Source organism: Gobius niger (genome assembly GCF_951799975.1).
Source record: "Gobius niger genome assembly, chromosome: 5".
NCBI classification, from domain to species: Eukaryota; Metazoa; Chordata; class Actinopteri; order Gobiiformes; family Gobiidae; genus Gobius; species Gobius niger.
The window spans coordinates 37618665-37641567 of NC_136856.1; the positions used below are offsets into that span (position 1 = coordinate 37618665).

At 46.6% G+C, this 22903-nt stretch overlaps 2 protein-coding genes across 5 annotated transcripts in view; one reads left to right on the plus strand and one right to left on the minus strand.

The window, feature by feature from the left end:
• Positions 1-1666: 1666 nt before the first annotated feature.
• Positions 1667-22903, minus strand: part of LOC306962736 (copine-1-like) — a 78939-nt gene continuing 57702 nt past the window's right edge. For all 3 annotated transcript variants that reach the window (XM_079556001.1, XM_079555998.1, XM_079556000.1), the window contains exon 15: positions 1667-1937. In XM_079556001.1, the coding sequence (XP_079412127.1) occupies positions 1827-1937 (111 nt within the window). In that variant the 3' untranslated portion in view covers positions 1667-1826. The remainder of the gene's footprint in view (positions 1938-22903) is intronic.
• LOC306963143 (RNA-binding protein 39-like) lies at positions 6522-21188 on the plus strand. 2 transcript variants are annotated; one of them, XM_079556619.1, is made up of 12 exons: positions 6614-6686; positions 6756-6818; positions 7064-7181; positions 13305-13457; positions 14492-14635; positions 14708-14773; positions 15550-15754; positions 17199-17279; positions 17355-17472; positions 17811-17916; positions 18077-18155; positions 20905-21188. In XM_079556619.1, the coding sequence occupies exons 3-12, from the start codon at positions 7119-7121 to the stop codon at positions 21006-21008; spliced, it is 1119 nt and encodes a 372-aa protein (XP_079412745.1). In that variant the 5' UTR covers positions 6614-6686; positions 6756-6818; positions 7064-7118; the 3' UTR covers positions 21009-21188. The 2 variants fall into 2 exon arrangements, with proteins under 2 accessions (XP_079412746.1, XP_079412745.1); XM_079556620.1 differs by having other exon boundaries at positions 6522-6686; positions 17199-17472.

Genomic DNA, 22903 nt, shown 5'->3' on the forward strand with positions numbered 1-22903 from the left:
TCTAAAGTGTAAACTGTGACAGCAGGGGGCGCTGTATTAGAGGCATAGGTCTGATTTATTAAAAACATTCTTCTACAGTCGATACTAGAGATGCACCGATCAGGTTTTCTGCTTCCGATACAGATACTGGGGCTTCAGTATCTGCACATACTGACCCACAGAGAGTCTTTCTCTGGGTGATAATTAGGGCTGGGATCCATTTGATTCTCTTCACAACGGCCCGATTGGATTCACGATTCAATGTGATTGATTTTGGATTCAGTTAAGGACATCACACAGATCCGATTTGACTTGGATACGGAAGACATTCTCAGAAGAACTAATGCTGCAAATAGAAACTAACTTGGTAAATGAGTAAAAATATGAATATTTACATGAAGAATAGAACCCAGTGCAGTTACATTAATCATGTGCTTTTGTTTAACATGACGTCACATGGGAAAAACATGTATTAAAAGTCCTGGTCTTAGTTTTGTTTTATTGCTTCTCATAGATAATGTCCCATCAAGTGTTAAACCTCTTTGCTAAAAAGTAGCTTTGTTGCATGTGCGTAAAGTAAACAACATGGCTGCCACTGTGACACTAACACTGAAGCTGTCCAGACTAAATCTTTGTTTGGAAGATTTGCAGGACAAGGAAACATGTGCAAAAGCCATTTTTTATCTTTACTTGTTTGTTGCCAAGCTATAACTTTGGTCCCGGAGGCTAGAGGGACGAGCTCAAACTGAAGGGTGGAACGCCGTACAAAAAGAACTAAAAAGAAGTTTCCGTCTGATTGAAATAAACATAGTTCATGCGTCACACACGGCCCTTGGATCGGTTTAAGGGTTTTTTGAATCGATATCAGGCTATACAAAGGAATCGATTAATGAAACACAGCCCTAGTGATAAAGTGATCGGCCAAAATCGATATTGTAAAATGCCCAAATATCGGCTCGATATATCGGTCGACCTCTTCTAATAATCCAGCATCAGGTGGTTCATGATACAAAACAAGTACAATGTTTAAATGTGGCGTTAACATGGTACTGCTATAAAGGCACAAACACAATTAAAAAGGTCCCTTTGCTAAAGCTAGTAAAGCTAATGCTAATGCTAAGGCTAACGCTAAGGCAGCAGTGGTTTAATGTGGCATAGAGTTAAAGGCGTCTTGTGTTAAAGCTGTCAGGCGGAAAGTGCAGTTAGTGGCGAGCGCCAAAGCTAACAGAAGTGCTAACGCTGTCCTGGCGTCTGATTGGCCGCCAGACTTCAGCTGCTCTGTGATTGGTCGATATGAAAAGGTGAAGTCAAAGGAATGATTGGCATTTTTCCCACAGACAAGAGGTGTTTCAGTGTTTCTGTTGGACGTAATTAAGACTTAGATCAATGTTGTTCACTTTATATTTGTATGATTCAGATTTCATTAATATCTAATCAAGGCCCAGAGTTCTTCTTTGTGCAGTGAAAGTTCATGTTTTTAGTCCCTTTTTGACTTTTTCTTTAGTCTTTAGGAGTTGACCCAAATATGTGCAGGTTTAACTCACAGTAACAACTTTGACTTTAGTTTGAGCCTCGTTTCAGTCACAGAGACCTGACTGATTAAAATAATAAAGATAATTAAGAGTATTAGAGGAGAATAATTAGGTTTTTGAACTGGTCGTCTCTGGGACTGGATCCACCGTTATTTCTGATGTTCATAACTGGGAGGTCTGTGGGAAACTGAATGTGAAAGTGGAACAGCCAGAGCTGGAGGAGAGGAGGGAGTGGTAGTTCTTCATGTGCAGCTGTTGTCGTCTGCGTCGGGCGCCGTGTTGGACCCAACGCCACTGCAGGGGCTGATGGGAGTTTCACTTGGGGCTCGGCGGCTTCTGCGGCTCCAGGCCTCTCATCTTAAAGTAGGAGACGAGCTGTGTGGGAACTTCAGCCAGAACGGCCTGAGCCAGCGCCGCCGTGGGAGCCTGGAGGTCAGAGGTCACATGTGGGTCAGTGTTGGTTTGAGTCATTAGAACCGAGCGCCATCAGAGCTGGCGAAGGAACAGCACGACACGCTCGCCTGCCCCTAAACACACACCAACACACTCCCTCTCGACGTGCACATCACGTGCACATTCATACAGGGAGGAAAAAGTGAGTACACCTCCACACATGACGTTATGTGTTCCTCCCAAACAATCCAACTTGGGTTCGCTCCACAGCACTGGAACAATAAACTGTCAGGGCTTCAAATTGTGACCATTGTAGTCGCATATGCTCCCAAATGTATGCCTTTGTGATCTAAAAATAGAATTACTCGCAGGTTATCGACTGCCAGTGTAATGTGACCACTGGTGACGGACACTATAGCCTCACACCAGTGTGTTCCTCCTTTCGTCTGTGACAGTGTCTGTGTCGAGTGTTGATGCTGTGGTTGTGTGTTCTGCAGGAACCTGCTGAAAATCAGTTTGCACTGAGCCAGGCCCCATTTAATCCTCCCTGCCTAATACCAATACCTGCTTTGGCTGTCACTGCTTTAAAAACACTATTCACTCCAGCCTCAGTGAGTGTGGACATGCTGTATGTCATTTTGAAGCTGAGAACCTGGAGAAACAACATGCCGTGTTGAGCATTAGCATGCTAAAGGTCATGGCAGCATGCTAACACTAACGAGAACTCATCAAGGCTGGGTCAAAAACTAAGATAGAAATACCTAAATAATATCCTAATGAAACAACATAACTACTGCTCGAGTGGCCAAGTGTTTGTATTTTAGCTCATGAAGCTGATATAACATATTTGTAATGCACAAGTTTATATTAATGTAAACTAAAGACATGTCTTGTAGCCAAGGATATAAAAAGTCCAGCGATCCTTGTTAAATGTTTTCCATTAGTTTAGAAATGGATTTAACTAATAATTAGTCTGTAACACCAAAAGAAAAGATGAGACTTTATTGATATTAAAATGGAGAAATGGGGCTCCTACACTTTTTCACTCAGAGAAACCACTTTTGAGAAAGTCTCTTGGTATTGGTTAAAATTGAATATTGGCAGATACTCAAGCCCCCAGTATCGGTATCTGAAGCAAAACAGCTGGATCGCTGCATCTCTAGAAAAATGTCTTTTCTCTCTTTTTATCACTACTTTAGTGGAAATTCTGCTCTAAACATGAAGTTACAGGTGACTCTGCTGAGGCCTGTGTTCTTTCTGTGCCGTTTTAGGACTTACTAAAACTACTTTTTTTATACATAGCTATTGAAAGTACTGTTTAGGCACCGGTACTGAAAAGCAGAGTTAATATTTGAGCAAATGGATGTTGGTCCCACGGTTATCGATGTGCGGGTTTTTGACCGAAAAGCTCCGTAAGGGGGTGGAATTGACAACAAAAAAATATATACACTGCTCACAAAAACTTAGGGCACACTCAAAAAACACAATGTAACTCCAAGTCAGTCAACTTTCTGGGATATCAGACTGTCCAGTTAGGAAGCCACGCTTATTGTGAATCAGTTTCACTTGGTGTTGTGGAAATGAAACAGACACAGGTGGAAATGAGAGGCAATTAGCAAGATCACTCCAAAAGAGGAATGGTTTTGCAGGTGGTGACCACAGACCATTTCCCTGCCTTCATCCTTTGTACCGTATTTTTGGAACACTTTTGCATTTGTCCAGTGTTCTCACCACTAGAGGTATCATGAGGAGCATCTACAGCCCACAGAAGTCGCTCAGGGAGTGATGCTCATCCAAAATGGCACGTCCATTCGTGCTGTGGCAAGAAGGTTTGCTGTGTCTCCCAGTGCAGTGTCCAGAGCATGGAGGAGAAACCAGGAGACAGGCCAGTAAACCAGGAGACCTGGGGGGGGGCGACCGAGGTCAACAACCCAGCAGCAGGACCGCTATCTGCTTATTTGTGCACAGAGAAACAGGAGAAGCACTGCCCGAGCCCTACAAAATGACCTCCAGAGGACCACAAATGTGCATGTTGGTGCTCAAACGGTCAGAAACCGACTCCATGAGGGTGATATGAGGGTGGTATGAGGGCGTTGGGCCGGTGCTTACTGCCCAACACCGTGGAGCACGATTGGCATTTGCCCGAGAACACAGCGATTGGCAGATTGGCCAATGGTGCCCTGTGCTCTTCACGGATGAGCCCTCCATGTGCGAGCCAGAGGTTCCCTGACTGGCATTGGGGACCGGGATGAGATCCTCAGACCTATTGTAAGACCATATGCTGGTGCTGTGGGCCCTGGGTTACTTCTGATGCCTGATAATGCCAGGCCACATGTGGCAAGAGTGTGTCAGCAGGTCCTGCATGATGAAGGTATTGATGTTATGGACTGGCCTGCCCGTTCCCCAGACTTAAATCCAATAGATACATCTGGGACATCATGTCTCGGTCCATCCATCAACGCCACGTCGCACCACAGACTGTCCAGGAGCTGACTGATGCTCTAATCCAGGTCTGGGAGGAGATCCCTCAGGAGGACATCCGTGGTCTCATCAGGAGCTGCCCAGGCGTTGTAGGGAGTGCATTCAGGCACGTGGAGGCCACACACACGACTGAGGATGATACAGACTCGTTTGGAGGATTTTCTACAGAATCTGGATCAACCAGTGACCTGATTTGTCACTTTGATTTTGACTATAATTTTGGATCCAGACCTCCAGGGGCTGAGAATTTGTTATTTTGTTCTCAACACATTGCCCTGCACTATGAATAAAGATTTTCATCCGAAAAATCGAATTGATTGACATCGAGGATGTGTTTTTTGAGTGTGCCCTAAGTTTTTGTGAGCAGTGTATATGTAACCTCTCTAACGTGCTGTGGACAAGGGCGGGGCAACGAGCCCCCTGGTCTGCACTATGCTTGTATGTTAAGTTAGCAGAGGGTTTCCCTATGAAAATAGGCAGGTAGGTCTGGCACAAAAAATGAGCAAAGTCAGAAGTAGTACAAAATGTATATCTCTTTATTTTACAATTATTAAAAATAGGTTATTTCTTTAAAATGTATTTTCAAGCACCCACACTCAAGAAAGTAAACATGGACTAGTTTAACAGAAATAATAGAATAATAAACAAAACTGCAAATAAACCCAAACCAAAGGCAAAGCAACAAAAATGAAAAGCTAAATCCACATTCACAGCCTAAAGTGCTTGGTTTCAAAGTGCTAATGTTTACGTGGAAAAGTGCATTGCTATGTTAAGGGGCAGGGCTATGGTTAATCTCTGAGGCAACTTTGTTTCGGCGACCCGTCAGTAACCCACCCAGTAACTGACAAACTTCACGTACTCTACCAAAAAAACTGGAGAGCACCAATTGAGAGCATTAACTTGAGAGCATAAATTGAGAGCATAAATTGAGAGCATAAATTGAGAGCATAAACTTGAGAGCATAAATTGAGAGCATTAACTTGAGAGCATAAATTGAGAGCATAAATTGAGAGCATAAATTGAGAGCATTAACTTGAGAGCATAAATTGAGAGCATAAATTGAGCAACAGAGGCCAACTGTTGAAGCAACCATATGCATGTTAGTTCCACTGTGCGTTAGGAAACAAAAAAACAAACAAATCTGAACCGCATTTACCTTGCAAACACCAGACTATGGCCAAACCGGGGCTTCTGGCGCCCTTACAGGAGAGGCCAGTACCCGTAACCTCCTAAAACACCCGGGCCAGAAGTACATTGTGTTAGCGACAGTATTGATGTGCATTAATAGGCCTAAAACGCACCAAAAGCGAGCTACTTACATGCGCCACTCGAACCCACGGCCCCGAGACTGAATGCTGCACGGCGTCCACAGCTTTAATGCATTACTAATCAGGGCAAGCGGAAGTAAACACGCACCTTGGATGGTGCGTTCACTGCAGCACCCCAGTTGGACAAACGACTGCCCCATACCTTTACCCACAGTGACCCGGTCACATATATATATTTTGGTGCCTTGTTTAAAAAAACGGCTAAACCGGTTATAAACCAAGACTAAACCAGGACTGAATGTGGAACTTGAGTGATGACAAGAAGACAGGCGTGCGCACAGTAAAGGAGCAGACCTGCTGCAGCGTGTGAGGGGAAGCAAAGAGCGTCTGTGCAAAAGTGTATCAGACACCATTATAGGTTTATAGAGCTAATACACAGGTTTGAATGTTTTTTATCATGAGTTTAATTTACTTTGAAGGACATTTGTACCAAATATCAGATCAGAGACTGAGTGAGCGCTCTCTGCTCAAAACATGACATGTCACATGACACTGCTGAGGCCTGTGTTCTTTCTTTTGTGCTGTTTTCTCTTGAACCATATATTTTTATATAACTGTTTTAATTTAATTAAGATAACATGAATATCAAAAAAAGAACTTTTCAGGTCCCGGCATTGGTATAATAGTGGTATCTGTGATACGCGCCCACTGCCCAGACTCCCGTTTTCATCCACAAATACTGACATGAGGTTTTCATTCCACTTTAACATCATCTCTTTTTAGAAAACCTACATTTATGTCAGTATCTCCAGCAGACGTTTCACTCTATCACGTCCATGTTTCTCTGTTTCGCTGCACAGTCTCACCTTAACCCTCCGTTTTCCCGCAGCAGTAAGAAGCGCAGCCGCAGCAGAGAGAGGAAGAAGAGTCGCGACAGGAAGAGGAGCCGCAGTCGCAGCCGCAAACGGAAGAGCAGCCGCGAGCGACACCGCAGCAAGAGCCGCGACAAGGGCCGCTACAGAGACCACCGCCCGTGAGTACAGGCCACTGAGAGGGCAGCGCCTCCACAGAGTCTCTGTACTGATGTTTGTGACCGTTACAGGCCCAAGAAACACCGCTCCCGCAGCAAGAGTCCGCCCGTCCACAAGGAGAAGAGCCCCGTGAGGTAGGACTGGCCTCTGCGTCCGTTATTTTTCAACATCTATCTCATCGTTTCTATTCAATTCCCATATTGATCGAGATTGATATATAGTTTGAAGCCCTACTACAAATCATTCATTCACTCTATTTACAAATGGGTTCAGCTCTGTTTTGAGCTCAGTGGGCAGTGAGTTCCACAGCTTTGCACTTTTATACATAAAGGGCAGGGTGAGGACAGTTACTGACACAGTAACTGACTGTGTTCTGCAGGGCGCCCATCGATAACCTGAGCCCCGAGGAGAGAGACGCCCGCACTGTGTTCTGTATGCAGCTGGCAGCGCGCATCCGCCCCCGAGACCTGGAGGACTTCTTCTCCGCTGTGGGCAAGGTCTGTCTCTCTCTGCTCCTCTCTGCTCCTCTCTGCTCCTCTCTGCTCCTCTCTGATCCTCTCTGCTCCTCTCTGCTCCTCTCTGCCCCTCTCTGCTCCTCTCTGCTCCTCTCTGCTCCTCCCTGATCCTCTCTGATCCTCTCTGATCCTCTATGCCCCTCTCTGCTCCTCTCTGATCCTCTCTGCTCCTCTCTGATCCTCTCTGCCCCTCTCTGATCCTCTCTGATCCTTTCTGATCCTCTCTGCTCCTCTCTGCTCCTCTCTGATCCTCTCTGCTCCTCTCTGCTCCTCTCTGCCCCTCTCTGATCCTTTCTGATCCTCTCTGCTCCTCTCTGCTCCTCTCTGCCTCTCTCTGCTCCTCTCTGATCCTCTCTGATCCTCTCTGCTCCTCTCTGCTCCTCTCTGCTCCTCTCTGCTCCTCTCTGCTCCTCTCTGATCCTCTCTGCTCCTCTCTGCTCCTCTCTGATCCTCTCTGCTCCTCTCTGCTCCTCTCTGCCCCTCTCTGCCCCTCTCTGATCCTCTCTGATCCTCTCTGATCCTCTCTGATCCTCTCTGCTCCTCTCTGCCCCTCTCTGATCCTCTCTGCTCCTCTCTGCTCCTCTCTGATCCTCTCTGCTCCTCTCTGATCCTCTCTGATCCTCTCTGATCCTCTCTGATCCTCTCTGATCCTCTCTGCTCCTCTCTGCTCCTCTCTGATCCTCTCTGCTCCTCTCTGATCCTCTCTGCCCCTCTCTGCCCCTCTCTGATCCTCTCTGATCCTCTCTGATCCTCTCTGATCCTCTCTGCTCCTCTCTGCCCCTCTCTGATCCTCTCTGCCCCTCTCTGCTCCTCTCTGATCCGCTCTGATCCTCTCTGCCCCTCTCTGCCCCTCTCTGCTCCTCTCTGCTCCTCTCTGATCCTCTCTGCTCCTCTCTGATCCTCTCTGCCCCTCTCTGCTCCTCTCTGCCCCTCTCTGCTCCTCTCTGATCCTCTCTGCTCCTCTCTGATCCTCTCTGCTCCTCTCTGATCCTCTCTGATCCTCTCTGATCCTCTCTGATCCTTTCTGATCCTCTCTGATCATCTCTGATCCTCTCTGCCCCTCTCTGCTCCTCTCTGATCCTCTCTGATCCTCTCTGCCCCTCTCTGATCCTCTCTGATCCTCTCTGATCCTCTCTGATCCTCTCTGCTCCTCTCTGCTCCTCTCTGCTCCTCTCTGATCCTCTCTGATCCTCTCTGATCCTTTCTGATCCTCTCTGCTCCTCTCTGCTCCTCTCTGCCCCTCTCTGCCCCTCTCTGATCATCTCTGATCCTCTCTGCCCCTCTCTGCCCCTCTCTGCTCCTCTCTGCTCCTCTCTGATCCTTTCTGATCCTCTCTGCTCCTCTCTGCCCCTCCCTGATCCTCTCTGATCCTCTCTGATCCTTTCTGATCCTCTCTGCTCCTCTCTGCTCCTCTCTGATCCTCTCTGATCCTCTCTGATCCTTTCTGATCCTCTCTGATCCTTTCTGATCCTCTCTGATCCTCTCTGCTCCTCTCTGCTCCTCTCTGATCCTCTCTGCCCCTCTCTGATCCTCTCTGCTCCTCTCTGATCCTCTCTGATCCTCTCTGATCCTTTCTGATCCTCTCTGCTCCTCTCTGCTCCTCTCTGCTCCTCTCTGATCCTCTCTGATCCTCTCTGATCCTCTCTGATCCTCTCTGATCCTCTCTGATCCTCTCTGATCCTTTCTGATCCTCTCTGCTCCTCTCTGATCCTCTCTGCTCCTCTCTGATCCTCTCTGATCCTCTCTGATCCTTTCTGATCCTCTCTGCTCCTCTCTGATCCTCTCTGCTCCTCTCTGCCCCTCTCTGATCCTCTCTGCCCCTCTCTGCTCCTCTCTGCTCCTCTCTGATCCTCTCTGATCCTCTCTGATCCTTTCTGATCCTCTCTGCTCCTCTCTGCTCCTCTCTGCTCCTCTCTGATCCTCTCTGATCCTCTCTGATCCTTTCTGATCCTCTCTGATCCTTTCTGATCCTCTCTGATCCTCTCTGCTCCTCTCTGCTCCTCTCTGATCCTCTCTGCCCCTCTCTGCTCCTCTCTGCTCCTCTCTGATCCTCTCTGATCCTCTCTGATCCTTTCTGATCCTCTCTGCTCCTCTCTGCTCCTCTCTGCTCCTCTCTGATCCTCTCTGCTCCTCTCTGCTCCTCTCTGCTCCTCTCTGATCCTCTCTGATCCTCTCTGATCCTTTCTGATCCTCTCTGATCCTTTCTGATCCTCTCTGCCCCTCTCTGATCCTCTCTGCTCCTCTCTGCTCCTCTCTGCTCCTCTCTGATCCTCTCTGATCCTCTCTGCCCCTCTCTGCTCCTCTCTGCTCCTCTCTGATCCTCTCTGATCCTCTCTGCTCCTCTCTGCTCCTCTCTGATCCTCTCTGCTCCTCTCTGCTCCTCTCTGATCCTCTCTGATCCTCTCTGATCCTCTCTGCCCCTCTCTGCTCCTCTCTGATCCTCTCTGATCCTCTCTGATCCTCTCTGATCCTCTCTGATCCTCTCTGATCCTCTCTGCTCCTCTCTGATCCTCTCTGCTCCTCTCTGATCCTCTCTGATCCTCTCTGCCCCTCTCTGCCCCTCTCTGATCCTCTCTGCCCCTCTCTGCCCCTCTCTGATCATCTCTGATCCTCTCTGCCCCTCTCTGCTCCTCTCTGATCCTCTCTGATCCTCTCTGCCCCTCTCTGCCCCTCTCTGATCCTCTCTGCTCCTCTCTGCCCCTCTCTGCTCCTCTCTGCCCCTCTCTGCTCCTCTCTGATCCTCTCTGATCCTCTCTGATCCTCTCTGCTCCTCTCTGATCCTCTCTGCTCCTCTCTGATCCTCTCTGCCCCTCTCTGCTCCTCTCTGATCCTCTCTGCTCCTCTCTGCTCCTCTCTGCTCCTCTCTGCTCCTCTCTGATCCTCTCTGCTCCTCTCTGATCCTCTCTGATCCTCTCTGATCCTCTCTGCTCCTCTCTGATCCTCTCTGCCCCTCTCTGATCCTCTCTGCTCCTCTCTGATCCTCTCTGCTCCTCTCTGCCCCTCTCTGCTCCTCTCTGATCCTCTCTGATCCTCTCTGATCCTCTCTGCTCCTCTCTGATCCTCTCTGCTCCTCTCTGATCCTCTCTGCCCCTCTCTGCTCCTCTCTGATCCTCTCTGCTCCTCTCTGCTCCTCTCTGCTCCTCTCTGCTCCTCTCTGATCCTCTCTGCTCCTCTCTGATCCTCTCTGATCCTCTCTGATCCTCTCTGCTCCTCTCTGATCCTCTCTGCCCCTCTCTGCTCCTCTCTGATCCTCTCTGCTCCTCTCTGCTCCTCTCTGCTCCTCTCTGATCCTCTCTGATCCTCTGATCCTCTCTGCTCCTCTCTGATCCTCTCTGCTCCTCTCTGATCCTCTCTGATCCTCTCTGATCCTCTGATCCTTTCTGCTCCTCTCTGCTCCTCTCTGATCCTCTCTGCTCCTCTCTGATCCTCTCTGCTCCTCTCTGATCCTCTCTGATCCTCTCTGATCCTCTCTGCTCCTCTCTGCCTCTCTGCCCCTCTCTGATCCTCTGCTCCTCTCTGATCCTCTCTGCTCCTCTCTGATCCTCTCTGCTCCTCTCTGCACCTCTCTGCTCCTCTCTGATCCTCTCTGATCCTCTGATCCTCTCTGATCCTCTCTGATCCTCTCTGATCCTCTCTGATCCTCTCTGCCCCTCTCTGATCCTCTCTGATCCTCTGATCCTCTCTGATCCTCTCTGCTCCTCTCTGATCCTCTGATCCTCTCTGATCCTCTCTGCCCCTCTCTGATCCTCTCTGATCCTCTCTGATCCTCTCTGATCCTCTCTGATCCTCTCTGCCCCTCTCTGATCCTCTCTGATCCTCTGATCCTCTCTGATCCTCTCTGCTCCTCTCTGATCCTTTCTGATCCTCTCTGCTCCTCTCTGATCCTTTCTGCTCCTCTCTGCTCCTCTCTGATCCTCTCTGATCCTCTCTGCTCCTCTCTGATCCTCTCTGATCCTCTCTGATCCTCTCTGCTCCTCTCTGCCCCTCTCTGATCCTCTGATCCTCTTTGATCCTCTCTGATCCTTTCTGATCCTCTCTGATCCTCTCTGATCCTCTCTGCTCCTCTCTGATCCTCTCTGATCCTTTCTGATCCTCTCTGATCCTCTCTGATCCTCTCTGATCCTCTCTGATCCTCTCTGCTCCTCTCTGATCCTCTCTGCTCCTCTCTGCCTCTCTGATCCTCTCTGATCCTCTCTGATCCTCTCTGCTCCTCTCTGCCTCTCTGCCCCTCTCTGATCCTCTCTGCTCCTCTCTGATCCTCTCTGCTCCTCTCTGCCTCTCTGCCCCTCTCTGATCCTCTCTGCTCCTCTCTGATCCTCTCTGCTCCTCTCTGCCTCTCTGCCCCTCTCTGATCCTCTCTGCTCCTCTCTGCCTCTCTGCTCCTCTCTGATCCTCTCTGCTCCTCTCTGATCCTCTCTGCCTCTCTGCCCCTCTCTGATCCTCTCTGCCTCTCTGCCCCTCTCTGATCCTCTCTGATCCTCTCTGATCCTCTCTGATCCTCTCTGATCCTCTCTGATCCTCTCTGCTCCTCTCTGCCTCTCTGCCCCTCTCTGCCCCTCTCTGATCCTCTCTGCTCCTCTCTGCCTCTCTGCCCCTCTGCCCCTCTCTGCTCCTCTGATCCTCTCTGATCCTCTCTGCTCCTCTCTGCTCCTCTCTGATCCTCTCTGATCCTTTCTGATCCTCTCTGATCCTCTCTGCCCCTCTCTGATCCTCTCTGATCCTTTCTGATCCTCTCTGATCCTCTCTGCTCCTCTCTGCTCCTCTCTGATCCTCTCTGCTCCTCTCTGCTCCTCTCTGATCCTCTCTGATCCTACCTGCCCCTCTCTGCTCCTCTCTGATCCTCTCTGATCATCTCTGATCCTCTCTGATCCTCTCTGCTCCTCTCTGCCCCTCTCTGCTCCTCTCTGCTCCTCTCTGCTCCTCTCTGCTCCTCTCTGCTCCTCTCTGCCCCTCTCTGCTCCTCTCTGCTCCTCTCTGCCCCTCTCTGCTCCTCTCTGCTCCTCCCTGATCCTCTCTGCCCCTCTCTGCTCCTCTCTGCTCCTCCCTGATCCTCTCTGCTCCTCTCTGCTCCTCTCTGATCCTCTCTGATCCTCTCTGATCCTCTCTGCTCCTCTCTGCTCCTCTCTGATCCTCTCTGCTCCTCTCTGCTCCTCTCTGCTCCTCTCTGATCCTACCTGCCCCTCTCTGCCCCTCTCTGATCCTCTCTGATCATCTCTGATCCTCTCTGCCCCTCTCTGCCCCTCTCTGATCCTCTCTGATCATCTCTGATCCTCTCTGATCCTCTCTGCCCCTCTCTGCTCCTCTCTGCTCCTCCCTGATCCTCTCTGCTCCTCTCTGCTCCTCTCTGATCCTCTCTGCCCCTCTCTGCCCCTCTCTGATCCTCTCTGATCATCTCTGATCCTCTCTGATCCTCTCTGCCCCTCTCTGCTCCTCTCTGCTCCTCCCTGATCCTCTCTGCTCCTCTCTGCTCCTCTCTGATCCTCTCTGATCCTCTCTGATCCTCTCTGATCCTCTCTGCTCCTCTCTGATCCTCTCTGCTCCTCTCTGCTCCTCTCTGATCCTCTCTGCTCCTCTCTGCTCCTCTCTGCTCCTCTCTGATCCTCTCTGCTCCTCTCTGCTCCTCTCTGCCCCTCTCTGATCCTCTCTGATCCTCTCTGCCCCTCTCTGATCCTCTCTGCCCCTCTCTGATCCTCTCTGATCCTCTCTGATCCTCTCTGATCCTCTCTGCTCCTCTCTGATCCTCTCTGATCCTCTCTGATCCTCTCTGATCCTCTCTGATCCTCTCTGATCCTCTCTGCCCCTCTCTGATCCTCTCTGCCCCTCTCTGATCCTCTCTGCTCCTCTCTGATCCTCTCTGCTCCTCCCTGATCCTCTCTGATCCTCTCTGCTCCTCTCTGATCCTCTCTGATCCTCTCTGATCCTCTCTGCTCCTCTCTGCCCCTCTCTGATCCTCTCTGCTCCTCTCTGATCCTCTCTGCTCCTCTCTGCCCCTCTCTGATCCTCTCTGATCCTCTCTGCTCCTCTCTGATCCTCTCTGATCCTCTCTGATCCTCTCTGATCCTCTCTGCTCCTCTCTGATCCTCGCGATCCTCTCGTGTGTCTCAGGTGCGTGACGTGAGGATCATCTCGGACAGGAACTCGCGTCGCTCCAAAGGAATCGCTTACATCGAGTTTGTAGACACCAGTTCAGTTCCTCTGGCCATCGGTCTGACGGGACAGAGGCTGCTGGGAGTGCCCATCATCGTGCAGGCCTCACAGGTATGTACTCCGAATACAGGCCTCACAGGTCCTGCTTACTACAAATACTTCAAATACTGTGCATACTTCAAATACTCCAAATACTGTGGCGTCTTGTAGACAGAATTAGGAAGCCCCGTGGGAGAGTAATGTTGTTTCTTCTTAATCCTCATTAATATAAATATATTATAGAATGACCTCTGGGAGCCGAGTCGGTTCCTGCGCATATTACTTTATTGTACTTTTAAATGAAGTGAGTGTAACTAAATATCTCCTGTAGTAACATTGGAACCTTTGTGCAGGATCATCGTGCGTTTTCACACAGACTCTAGTTAGGTCGACCTAAAGTGTCTTGATGCGAGGTCAGTGTGAATCCAACCGCAGCACTTTAAGCCGGTCTAAACAGGCTTCACTCGCCTCTGGGTCGGAGCCAAACCTCTCTCACTCTCACGCCTCTTTTTTGCGTGAAGAAAGAATGAAAACACGTTGCATGTGGACGTCTGGATTACTGCTCTGACGAGGCAAAATGGATCAGCTGTAAACCATCAAGGGACGTCTCTTTCCCTCATGCTGCAGGGGCACTTTCCTCTCCATGTGCCGATTAAAGTGCACTTCTCCTCACTTCGTGTATATCAGTCTCGCTGTATTTCACCACGACGTGATGCAACGTTTGGTACGAGCGCGTGTGAACACGGACTGAACTAACAATTGAACATGTGTGAAAATGCCCTTAAATGCCCCAGAATTGTTGTGTTGTTGCACATGTGGCTAATGCTCTGCTCACGAGAGGCTTTTAAGGACATTGTAAGCCTGAAATAAAACCGTCCTTTCTACGCCCGAACTAGCTGGTGCATTTCTCCTTCTTTTGTTTATGGAACAGGTTTCAAAACACTTCACCTGTTTATTCTGATATTACATCATTTGAAATCGTAATTATATCAAATCTTTGCAAGAAGATAAAATACCTTTTGTAAATGGGACACGTGTTGGTCTTTTAAAGAGTTCTTAAGGTGGGTTATGTTCTAGTATTAAACATGTGTATAAATGTGTTGTAGGCGGAGAAGAACCGCGCTGCGGCGGCTGCAGCGGCATGTTCCCTCCACAGGGGGAGCGTGGGGCCCATGAGGCTGTACGTGGGCTCTCTGCACTTCAACATCACTGAGGACATGCTGCGAGGGATCTTTGAGCCCTTCGGACGGGTCAGTACTGTCGTAAACATGATTTGTACCATGGTCCTGTCTCCTGACCTTTGCTCTGCCGTCGTGTTTCAGATCGAGAGCATTCAGCTGATGATGGACAACGAGACGGGCCGCTCGCGAGGATACGGCTTCATCACCGTGAGTTCCTCACTTTTATTCATTCACACGGCTCTAACAGACGAGTGGCATTAGCATTATCTGTCACAGAGAAACAAAGACGAGTGAGACCTTTTTAGAGCCGTCAGAACAGTTAAAAAATACAATACTCTTCTTTGAGAAATAAAGCCATTTTCAAAACATACACAGCTTTCCAGTATTAACTCTCTTTACCATGTGTATTTATGACCCGCGCTTATTCATTCACAAACACTGGGCTGGGTAAAAATGAATATCTGCCAACAAACTTACATCGGTTTGTCAGTCAAGAAGAGAACAGACTACAAAAGAGTGGAAAAAACATTTCCCAACAATTTCCCCCCCATTTCTTTCCTTCATTAATCCACCGATTTGGTCCCTATTAATTCCCTCTTTATCCCTAATTTTTGCCCTATTTATTCCAATTTTTCCCATGTCTGTTCATTTTTCCCCCCCAATTATTATTTTTTTTCCCATTTTATTTTCCCCCCATTTTCCCCCCTGTTTATTCCTGATTTCTGTCTTCCTTTTCGCACAAATTGGTGCCTATTTATTAATTTATTTCTCCCAATATATTTATATTTTTTCATTTTATTTCCCCCCATTTTTCCCTATTATTTTGCAATTTTTCCCCTGATCTTTTTCTGTGTTTTTTCCGTATTTTGCCCCTAATTCTTCCCTATATTTCCATTTAAACTCAATGTTCTATCTTGCCATATGCAAGTGTTCGCAAACACACGGAGCTTCAGCTGTGATTGTGACGTGTCTGTGTGGGACAGTTCGCAGACAGCGAGTGTGCGAAGAAGGCCATGGAGCAGCTGAACGGCTTCGAGCTGGCGGGACGTCCCATGAAGGTGGGCCACGTCACGGAGAGGACCGACCCCATGCTCGCCTCGTCCTTCCTCGATAACGACGAGCTGGAGCGCACCGGCATCGACCTGGGCCCCACGGGACGCCTGCAGCTCATGGCCCGCCTGGCGGAGGGTGAGGAAACCTTAGATTCTAACGTAGGAACGTAGTCTGGTCTTCCTCCAGAGGTCTCATTTAACCTCTTAACCCCCACCTTCACCCTGCACGTTTCCTCCACTTCAGCTTCACCCAAATCTAAAAGCTTAGACTTAGAAAAAAGCAACAAAAGCGATGAAAGTGCAACAAAAAGGTGATGCAAATGAGATGATAAAGAAAGTCAAAAAAGCTTTCAAATGAGGCGTTATCCTGGCCCTTTTCACCTTATTCTAACAGGAAGGCAGCTTTGTGTAGTTTTGTTTTTATTTTTCGAACTATCAAATCCACGTCAACTCCAACAAACGAGAATGGGATTTTACTTGGATTTATATTTATGTTTTAAAGGCACCACTTTCGCCCAAATCTTAAAGAGACTAGATGCAAGTTGGTCATTTTATACTCTCTACTGCCACCTCAGGTCTTAGGTGTAACGGCAGCTTCTATATTAAAGGGGGGGTATTATGCAAAATCGACTTTTTCAAGCTTTCCATCATGTTATTATGTCATTCCCTCATTAAAAACATGGCTGAAGTGTTGCCTTGGCACATTCACGTATTTCTGAGTAATCTGTAAAAACTCTGATGGCGGCCATTTTAGGGATAGCTTTGCCTGAGTCCTCCTAGGAACGCCCCCACCTCCTGGAGACGCCTCCGAGCTTTCGTCACCAGCCGAGTAACCAACCACTGCTCCTCAGCAGAACCCCCTCCCCACTGACGCCACAGACAGCGTGTGGAGGGGGCGTGTCTAAAGGCTCAGAGGTTCTTAAAGAGACAGAGGCCTATTTCAAGACATTCACTACAGCCATTTTGAGAGAGCAATTTTATACAAGGCAGTTATTCTAATTTACTGCATTTACAGACCAACAGAAGGTTTGGTCATCATTGTAGTGTGATATAGACTGGTGCTATGGGACTGAAAAAAGCATAATACCTCCTCTTTAAAGAGACTAGATGCAAGTTGGTCATTTTATACTCGCTACTGCCACCTCAGGTCTTACGCGTAACTGCAGCTTCTATGATAAGCTTGTGCGTGATCGGACCCTTCAACTGATTCCTGACAGTGGCCTGTAGAAGCTCGTAGCAGTGCAGGACAATATTTGCGTAATAATTTTCCCTCCAATCATCAAACTCCATCCACATTCGTGATCCTCGGTCATGAACGTGGATTAGCGGTGTTTGTGTAAACCGATCGTAAGGTTTTTTATCCTTTCACTTGCAGCGTCTCGCCATAGAATGCGGCAGTACATGCATGAATGATCTGGAAGAATAGGTCCATTTACATTAGACCACTGTGGTGTGACCAGTGTGTCCTGGTGTGACCAGTGTGTCCTGGTGTGACCAGTGTGTCCTGGTGTGACCAGTGTGTCCTGGTGTGACCAGTGTGTCCTGGTGTGACCAGTGTGTCCTGTGTGCTCTGTTCTCAGGGACCGGGCTGCAGATTCCGCCGGCTGCCAAACAGGCGCTGCAGATGAGCGGCGCCATCAGCGTGGGCGCCATGGCAGCAGGTACCTCCCCCCTCACTTTGACTCCTCCCCCGCTCCTCTCCAATCGGTCACTGAACACCTGTTTCCCGGTTTCAGGGCTGACCTCGGGTTTGACTCCAGGAATGACTCCAGGACTCGCCCCCAACATCAACATCGCCGCTCCGGCCCTGGCCACCAACTGCTTCCAGCTGTCCAACATGTTCAACCCGAGAAGGTAACGCCTACGCTTGGTGATAGTGACAAAATAACTATGTTTATATTGTGGGACTTTCTCAAACACGATAATGAAGCCATATATTTCAAACATCAGAAATCTGTAATAATGAGCTTCAAACGGCTACATTTCCATGGATTTGTTGCTCAAAAAGGCAATGGAGAAAATGTGCCTGGTTCATGTGCAGGAAACAACAGGAAACTTGATCATGTTTGTTTAAATTGGAATAATGTAATGTGTTCTACCTGCTTCCTAAAGACTGATTGATATATTTGTTCTGTAGTCAGGAGACCCCTGGTGGATGCTTTTGTTAATAACAATCATATTAAATATTACAGCGAGGATAATCCGGGTTGGGAGCTGGAGATTCAGGCCGACGTTATTGAAGAATGCAACAAACACGGAGGAGTAGTTCATATCTACGTGGACCGCAACTCCACAGAGGTACTACACTACCCACAATCCCCTGCTCCTACTACATGACCCACAATCCCTCAGGACAAGCACAAGCACCAACGAACAACAACACATCCTCAAATAGCCAAGCGATGAACAGAATGAAGTCTGTGATGTGGCCTGGAGCTGATCATCTGCTGTTTTTCAGGGAAATGTTTATGTGAAGTGTCCTTCGATTCCGGCGGCGATGGCGGCCGTCGCTGCTCTGCACGGACGCTACTTCGGAGGTGAGGACTAAACGCGTGTCAGACGCGGTCGAACTTTTTATACCTTGCCTTGCGTGTGAACACACTGTAAGAGACAAACAGAAACATACAATACAAGTAGCTGCTAAATGTTAATACACTGCTGAAATATTCCGTCATAATTTTAGTCAGTTGTATTTTTACCGACTGAAACTAAATCAAACTACTAAAATGTCCAGATATTTTTTTGACTAAAATATGACTAAATAAAAATGAAAAGAGACTAAAATCATCCAAAACTTCCAGTGACAGTTTGAAAGAGCCTCGTGTCATGTAAATTCTCTGCCAAAGGAGCAGCTCTGAGCTTTGTTCATGTGGACGAAGCTCCATAAACCAGAAGACCTTGATTAAATTAGCAATGCCAGTTGAAATACAGTAGATAATATTCCCAATAGCATGTGGAGACCGAGATCAGCAAGACTGAAATACATCAAGTACTTCCAAAGTTCTAAGCATTTCAGTTTTCATCTTCGGCCACGTCTGGTGAAAACAATGGGACGTGGTCTGTACCAACTTATCCCATAAAGTGCTGCCATTTTCAGCAGCTTTGTTCTGTAAGATCATTCTCAAAATTGACTTCCAAGAAGATAGATAATCAATTCAGATATGATGTCAGAGTGTAATTGTGGGCTAAGACAATGTAACTAATTTGCATATTTTAACAAATAATGAAGGGTCAAAAAGGAAAACATTTAAAGTGGGTGATATCGATTTGAAACTTTTGCTGTATAGTACTTACAAAAACCTGAACAAAAATGTATCGCTGTATTTTTGTAATATGTTTATATATAAATATAGAGCTCATTTGTTCAAAAACTTTGCTTTATGCAAATGAGTGCGCACTAGGGCTGAACGATATGGACAAAATTTCATATCTCCATATTTATTCCAGATATTTCGATATCGATAAGATATAACTATAGCTTAGGTTAAAACCAAGCGTTTTTTAGAAAAATAAAAACATAATACAAAAGAATGCAGTTTCATTGATGAAAATCTGTATTGTTTATATCCTGCTATTTCGATTTGAATGTTTTTACTTTATTTTATTTATTTTATTAGTTTATTTGAACAGGGACAATGCACATTAATTAACATCACTGTAAATGTGCCAGTTTTAGCTCCAAAGCTAGTTTTCAACTGTCGTCCCCGGGCAAGATGTAAGTTGCCAACAGTTTTGAATGTTCATATCTCGATATCAATACAATAACGATATATCTTTCAGCCGTAGTGCGCACCGAGGAGCAGCGTCAAACACTATACAAGGGGCGTGTGCGCCGGGGCGCGTGCCGGGGCGCGTGCACAGTCAGGCCGTTTGCGCAGCAGTGAAGGGGAGCTAGCGTTAGCTACACCCTTTCCCGACGTTAGAGCGGCCGCTGGTACAGTCTGATGTTGCTGCAAGGTTTTCTCATTTCATTCACAAAGCCGCAGTCTAAAATCACAGATATATCCCGCACCAAAGCGCAAATATGGAAAAATACTGCGGTCATTTAAAAAAAAAATCCTCACTTTCGGCCACAATTGCGGAGACTTTCCTCCACCATATCTCAGGTACAGCAGCAGCTGTGAAGATGCCACTTGCACCACTGGACTCACTACTGGCATTCTGACTGACTGGGAAGTCTCACAGTGCAGTAACATGGTTTAGTGCTGCGGGAAACCAGAGCACTAAAGTGTTTTGTTCGAGCGAGGTCCAGATGATTGGAGATTTTGACGCTGCAGGTGGACTTGATTCATTCATAACTGAAAAACTTGGCCCTGGAAGAACTAAACACACCTGTGGCTTGTTGATTCAATCATGTAATGATAGAAATGTCCACCAAATATAGTTGCCATTAGATGGCGCTGAAGCAGAGGCTCATTCAGGTCATTTTTCATCACTCAGTGACGCACTTATAATAAATATTATAAATGCAAAGGTCACTAAATTCGTCTTAACTTTAGTCGACTAAATTTGAAGATCATTTTTTTACTAAAAATTAAATGACATTTTTGTCAAAAGACTCAAACTAAATGATGTCGTCAAACTGAACACGGTTTAACATTTGACCTTTTCCTCTTTATGTTTTTATCAATGTTCCATGAATTGCTTTACATTATTACCTTTTTAACCTCTTACCCTCGCCTTAACCGTGCACGTTTTCTCCAGTTCAGTTTTACCCACATCTAAAACTTTACAGGCTCTAGGCCAAAGTAGCGCCTCATTTGAAAGCTAAGACCTACAAAACTAATGGTGACTTTTGGTCGCGTTATGTTTGTGTCATATTTTAAGCGTTTTTGTCTTGCTTTTGTTTTTTTTTGGTCATGTTTCTGTGCAATTCTTCATTGCTTTTTCCCCGGCGTTGTCGTCTTGCTTTTGATTATATTGTTGCTTTTCTGTCACATTTTTGTGCCTCTTTTTTGCCTTTTCATCACTTTTTATTTGTTATTTGTGTGTTCGTTTTCGTCACTGTTTTGAGGCTTTGATCAAGAAGTTTTAGATTTGGTTAAAGTCGCAGTGGAGAAAATGTGTGTAATGTTTTCTCTGTAAATAGGAAAAATCCATTTAAAAAATAATAGAGAGAGACTGAAATGACCCCGTACATTTGTGTACATCTAAACATTTGCCAATTTCAAAAATATTAAGAAAAATCCTTTTTAAAAAGCTTTGTTTGTGGGCGGGGTTTTTGGAGCTGAGCTGGAGCAGCAGACAGAAAGTCCAGAGAATAATAATGTTTTGTCTTTGTTTCAGGTAAAATGATCAGCGCGGCGTTCGTGCCGCTGCCGACCTATCACGGCCTGTTCCCAGACTCAGTGTCCGCCTCCACGCTGCTGCCCCCGCCCATCCGCCGCTGACCCGCCCACACAGCACTCTGATTGGACAATAGACTCTGTACTGGGCTCTGATTGGACGCGGAGGTCTGCGCTGCGCTCTGATTGGTTGGTTTAAGTTGATGACGGTCCAATGGTTGAGCTCCATGAGCTGTTTTTTCTAATTCTTCATTTTGTACAAGTTTCAATTAAATTTTATTTTCAAACCTCTGTTTGCCTCAGTCTGTCACATGACCCCGTCACGACCCCACATGACCCCGTCACGACCCCACATGACCCCGTCACGACCCCACATGACCCCGTCACGACCCCACATGACCCGTCACGACCCCACATGACCCGTCACGACCCCACGTGACCCCGTCACGACCCCACATGACCCCGTCACGACCCCACATGACCCCGTCACGACCCCACGTGACCCGTCATGATCCTGTACAGACCGACTTATGACGAACCTCTTACCCTCGTGTGAACCTCAATAACGTAACATTGAGGAGAAAACAAGCTCAGCTTCACATAAAATGAAAGTTGTTACTGATCTTTGGAACTGATCACATTTTCTCCAGTTTGGCTTTAACCAAATCTAAAAACAAGACTTGAAAGCGACAAAAACGCAATGCGAGGAAAAAGATTTGTTTAGACTCATTTTGTAGGTCTTAGCTTTCAAATGAGGTGCTACTCTGGCCTATAGGCTGTAAGCTCCATTTGAGCTTAGATTTGGGGAAAGCCGAACTGGAGAAAATGCACTCGGTTAAAGTAAGAGGTTAAAATGTAAATCAGTTTCTGCCAAAGCTCCCTTTTTATATGGAAAACAAGCTATTTTGTGAGGGCTTTTTTCTTCTTTAAATTGGCTCAAAAATACCTTCATACTTTGATAAAGTACTATATACTTATATACTTATATACTTATACTATAAGTGGTTTTATTGCGGAACAGAAGTGGATCAACAATTATGTGATATGTTTTTAAAATGTTCATCTATGAGATTTTAACAGCCGTGAAAAAGTGACACAAACGGAACATAACTGTTTATGGCTCAGGTCTGTCATGACGGAACCGTCCACAGGAAACAAAAACTGTCACAAAGTTAATCATCTTTGTTTTGTTGAACTTGTGCTGCACAAGAGCCACTGCCAGGGCCCGGTGAAGAGGAGCGGCGTCGGGGAGAGTGGGGAAGTTGAACCACCCTTATATTTTATGTGAGATTATGGATTTGATCTTTACATGATTTGATTTTACAGACAAAAAATGTCTAAAATAACCCACTTTTATGAAAAAGGTGTTTTTCACGACTCAAAGTGAATTTTTGGCCTGAAACAAAAACAAATACAATCAATGTCTATGTTTTTTATGTTGGTTTGTCATTTTGTTTGGTATAAAATTATACTTCTTCTTAAATGTATGTTGGTATTTTCCAAGAAGAAAAATGGGGTAAATTGACTCGGGGCAAATGAAGCCTCTGGTTCATAAGAAACAACGAATAACAAACTGAAACTGTAAACGTACAATTCTTAAGTGTTTGCTTTGGTGGTTCTGGGTCTAGTAGAGACCAGCAAATCTAAATGTGATATAGTATTACATTCATTTGAGGGTTTTAGAGACAAAATGTCATAATCTGCAGAAGGAGCTTATGAAAAGAAACTCTTTTTTTTGCGTAAAATTGCTAATGGGAAACACTGAAATGTAAAAAATAAGACTTCATGTTTAATGCAAATCCCCGACTCTGGGGGTAAAATGAGACCAATGTCTTTAAAACCATATTTTCCAGACTTTTGAAAATGCAAACTAGAAAACTAAATAGTAAAATGTTGTATCTACTTTACAGTGACAGAAAGTAACAAAGTAAACAGTACAAGTAAAAAGTACAAATTATAGGTACTTTTACTTGATGATGAATGGTTTTTACTTTTACTTC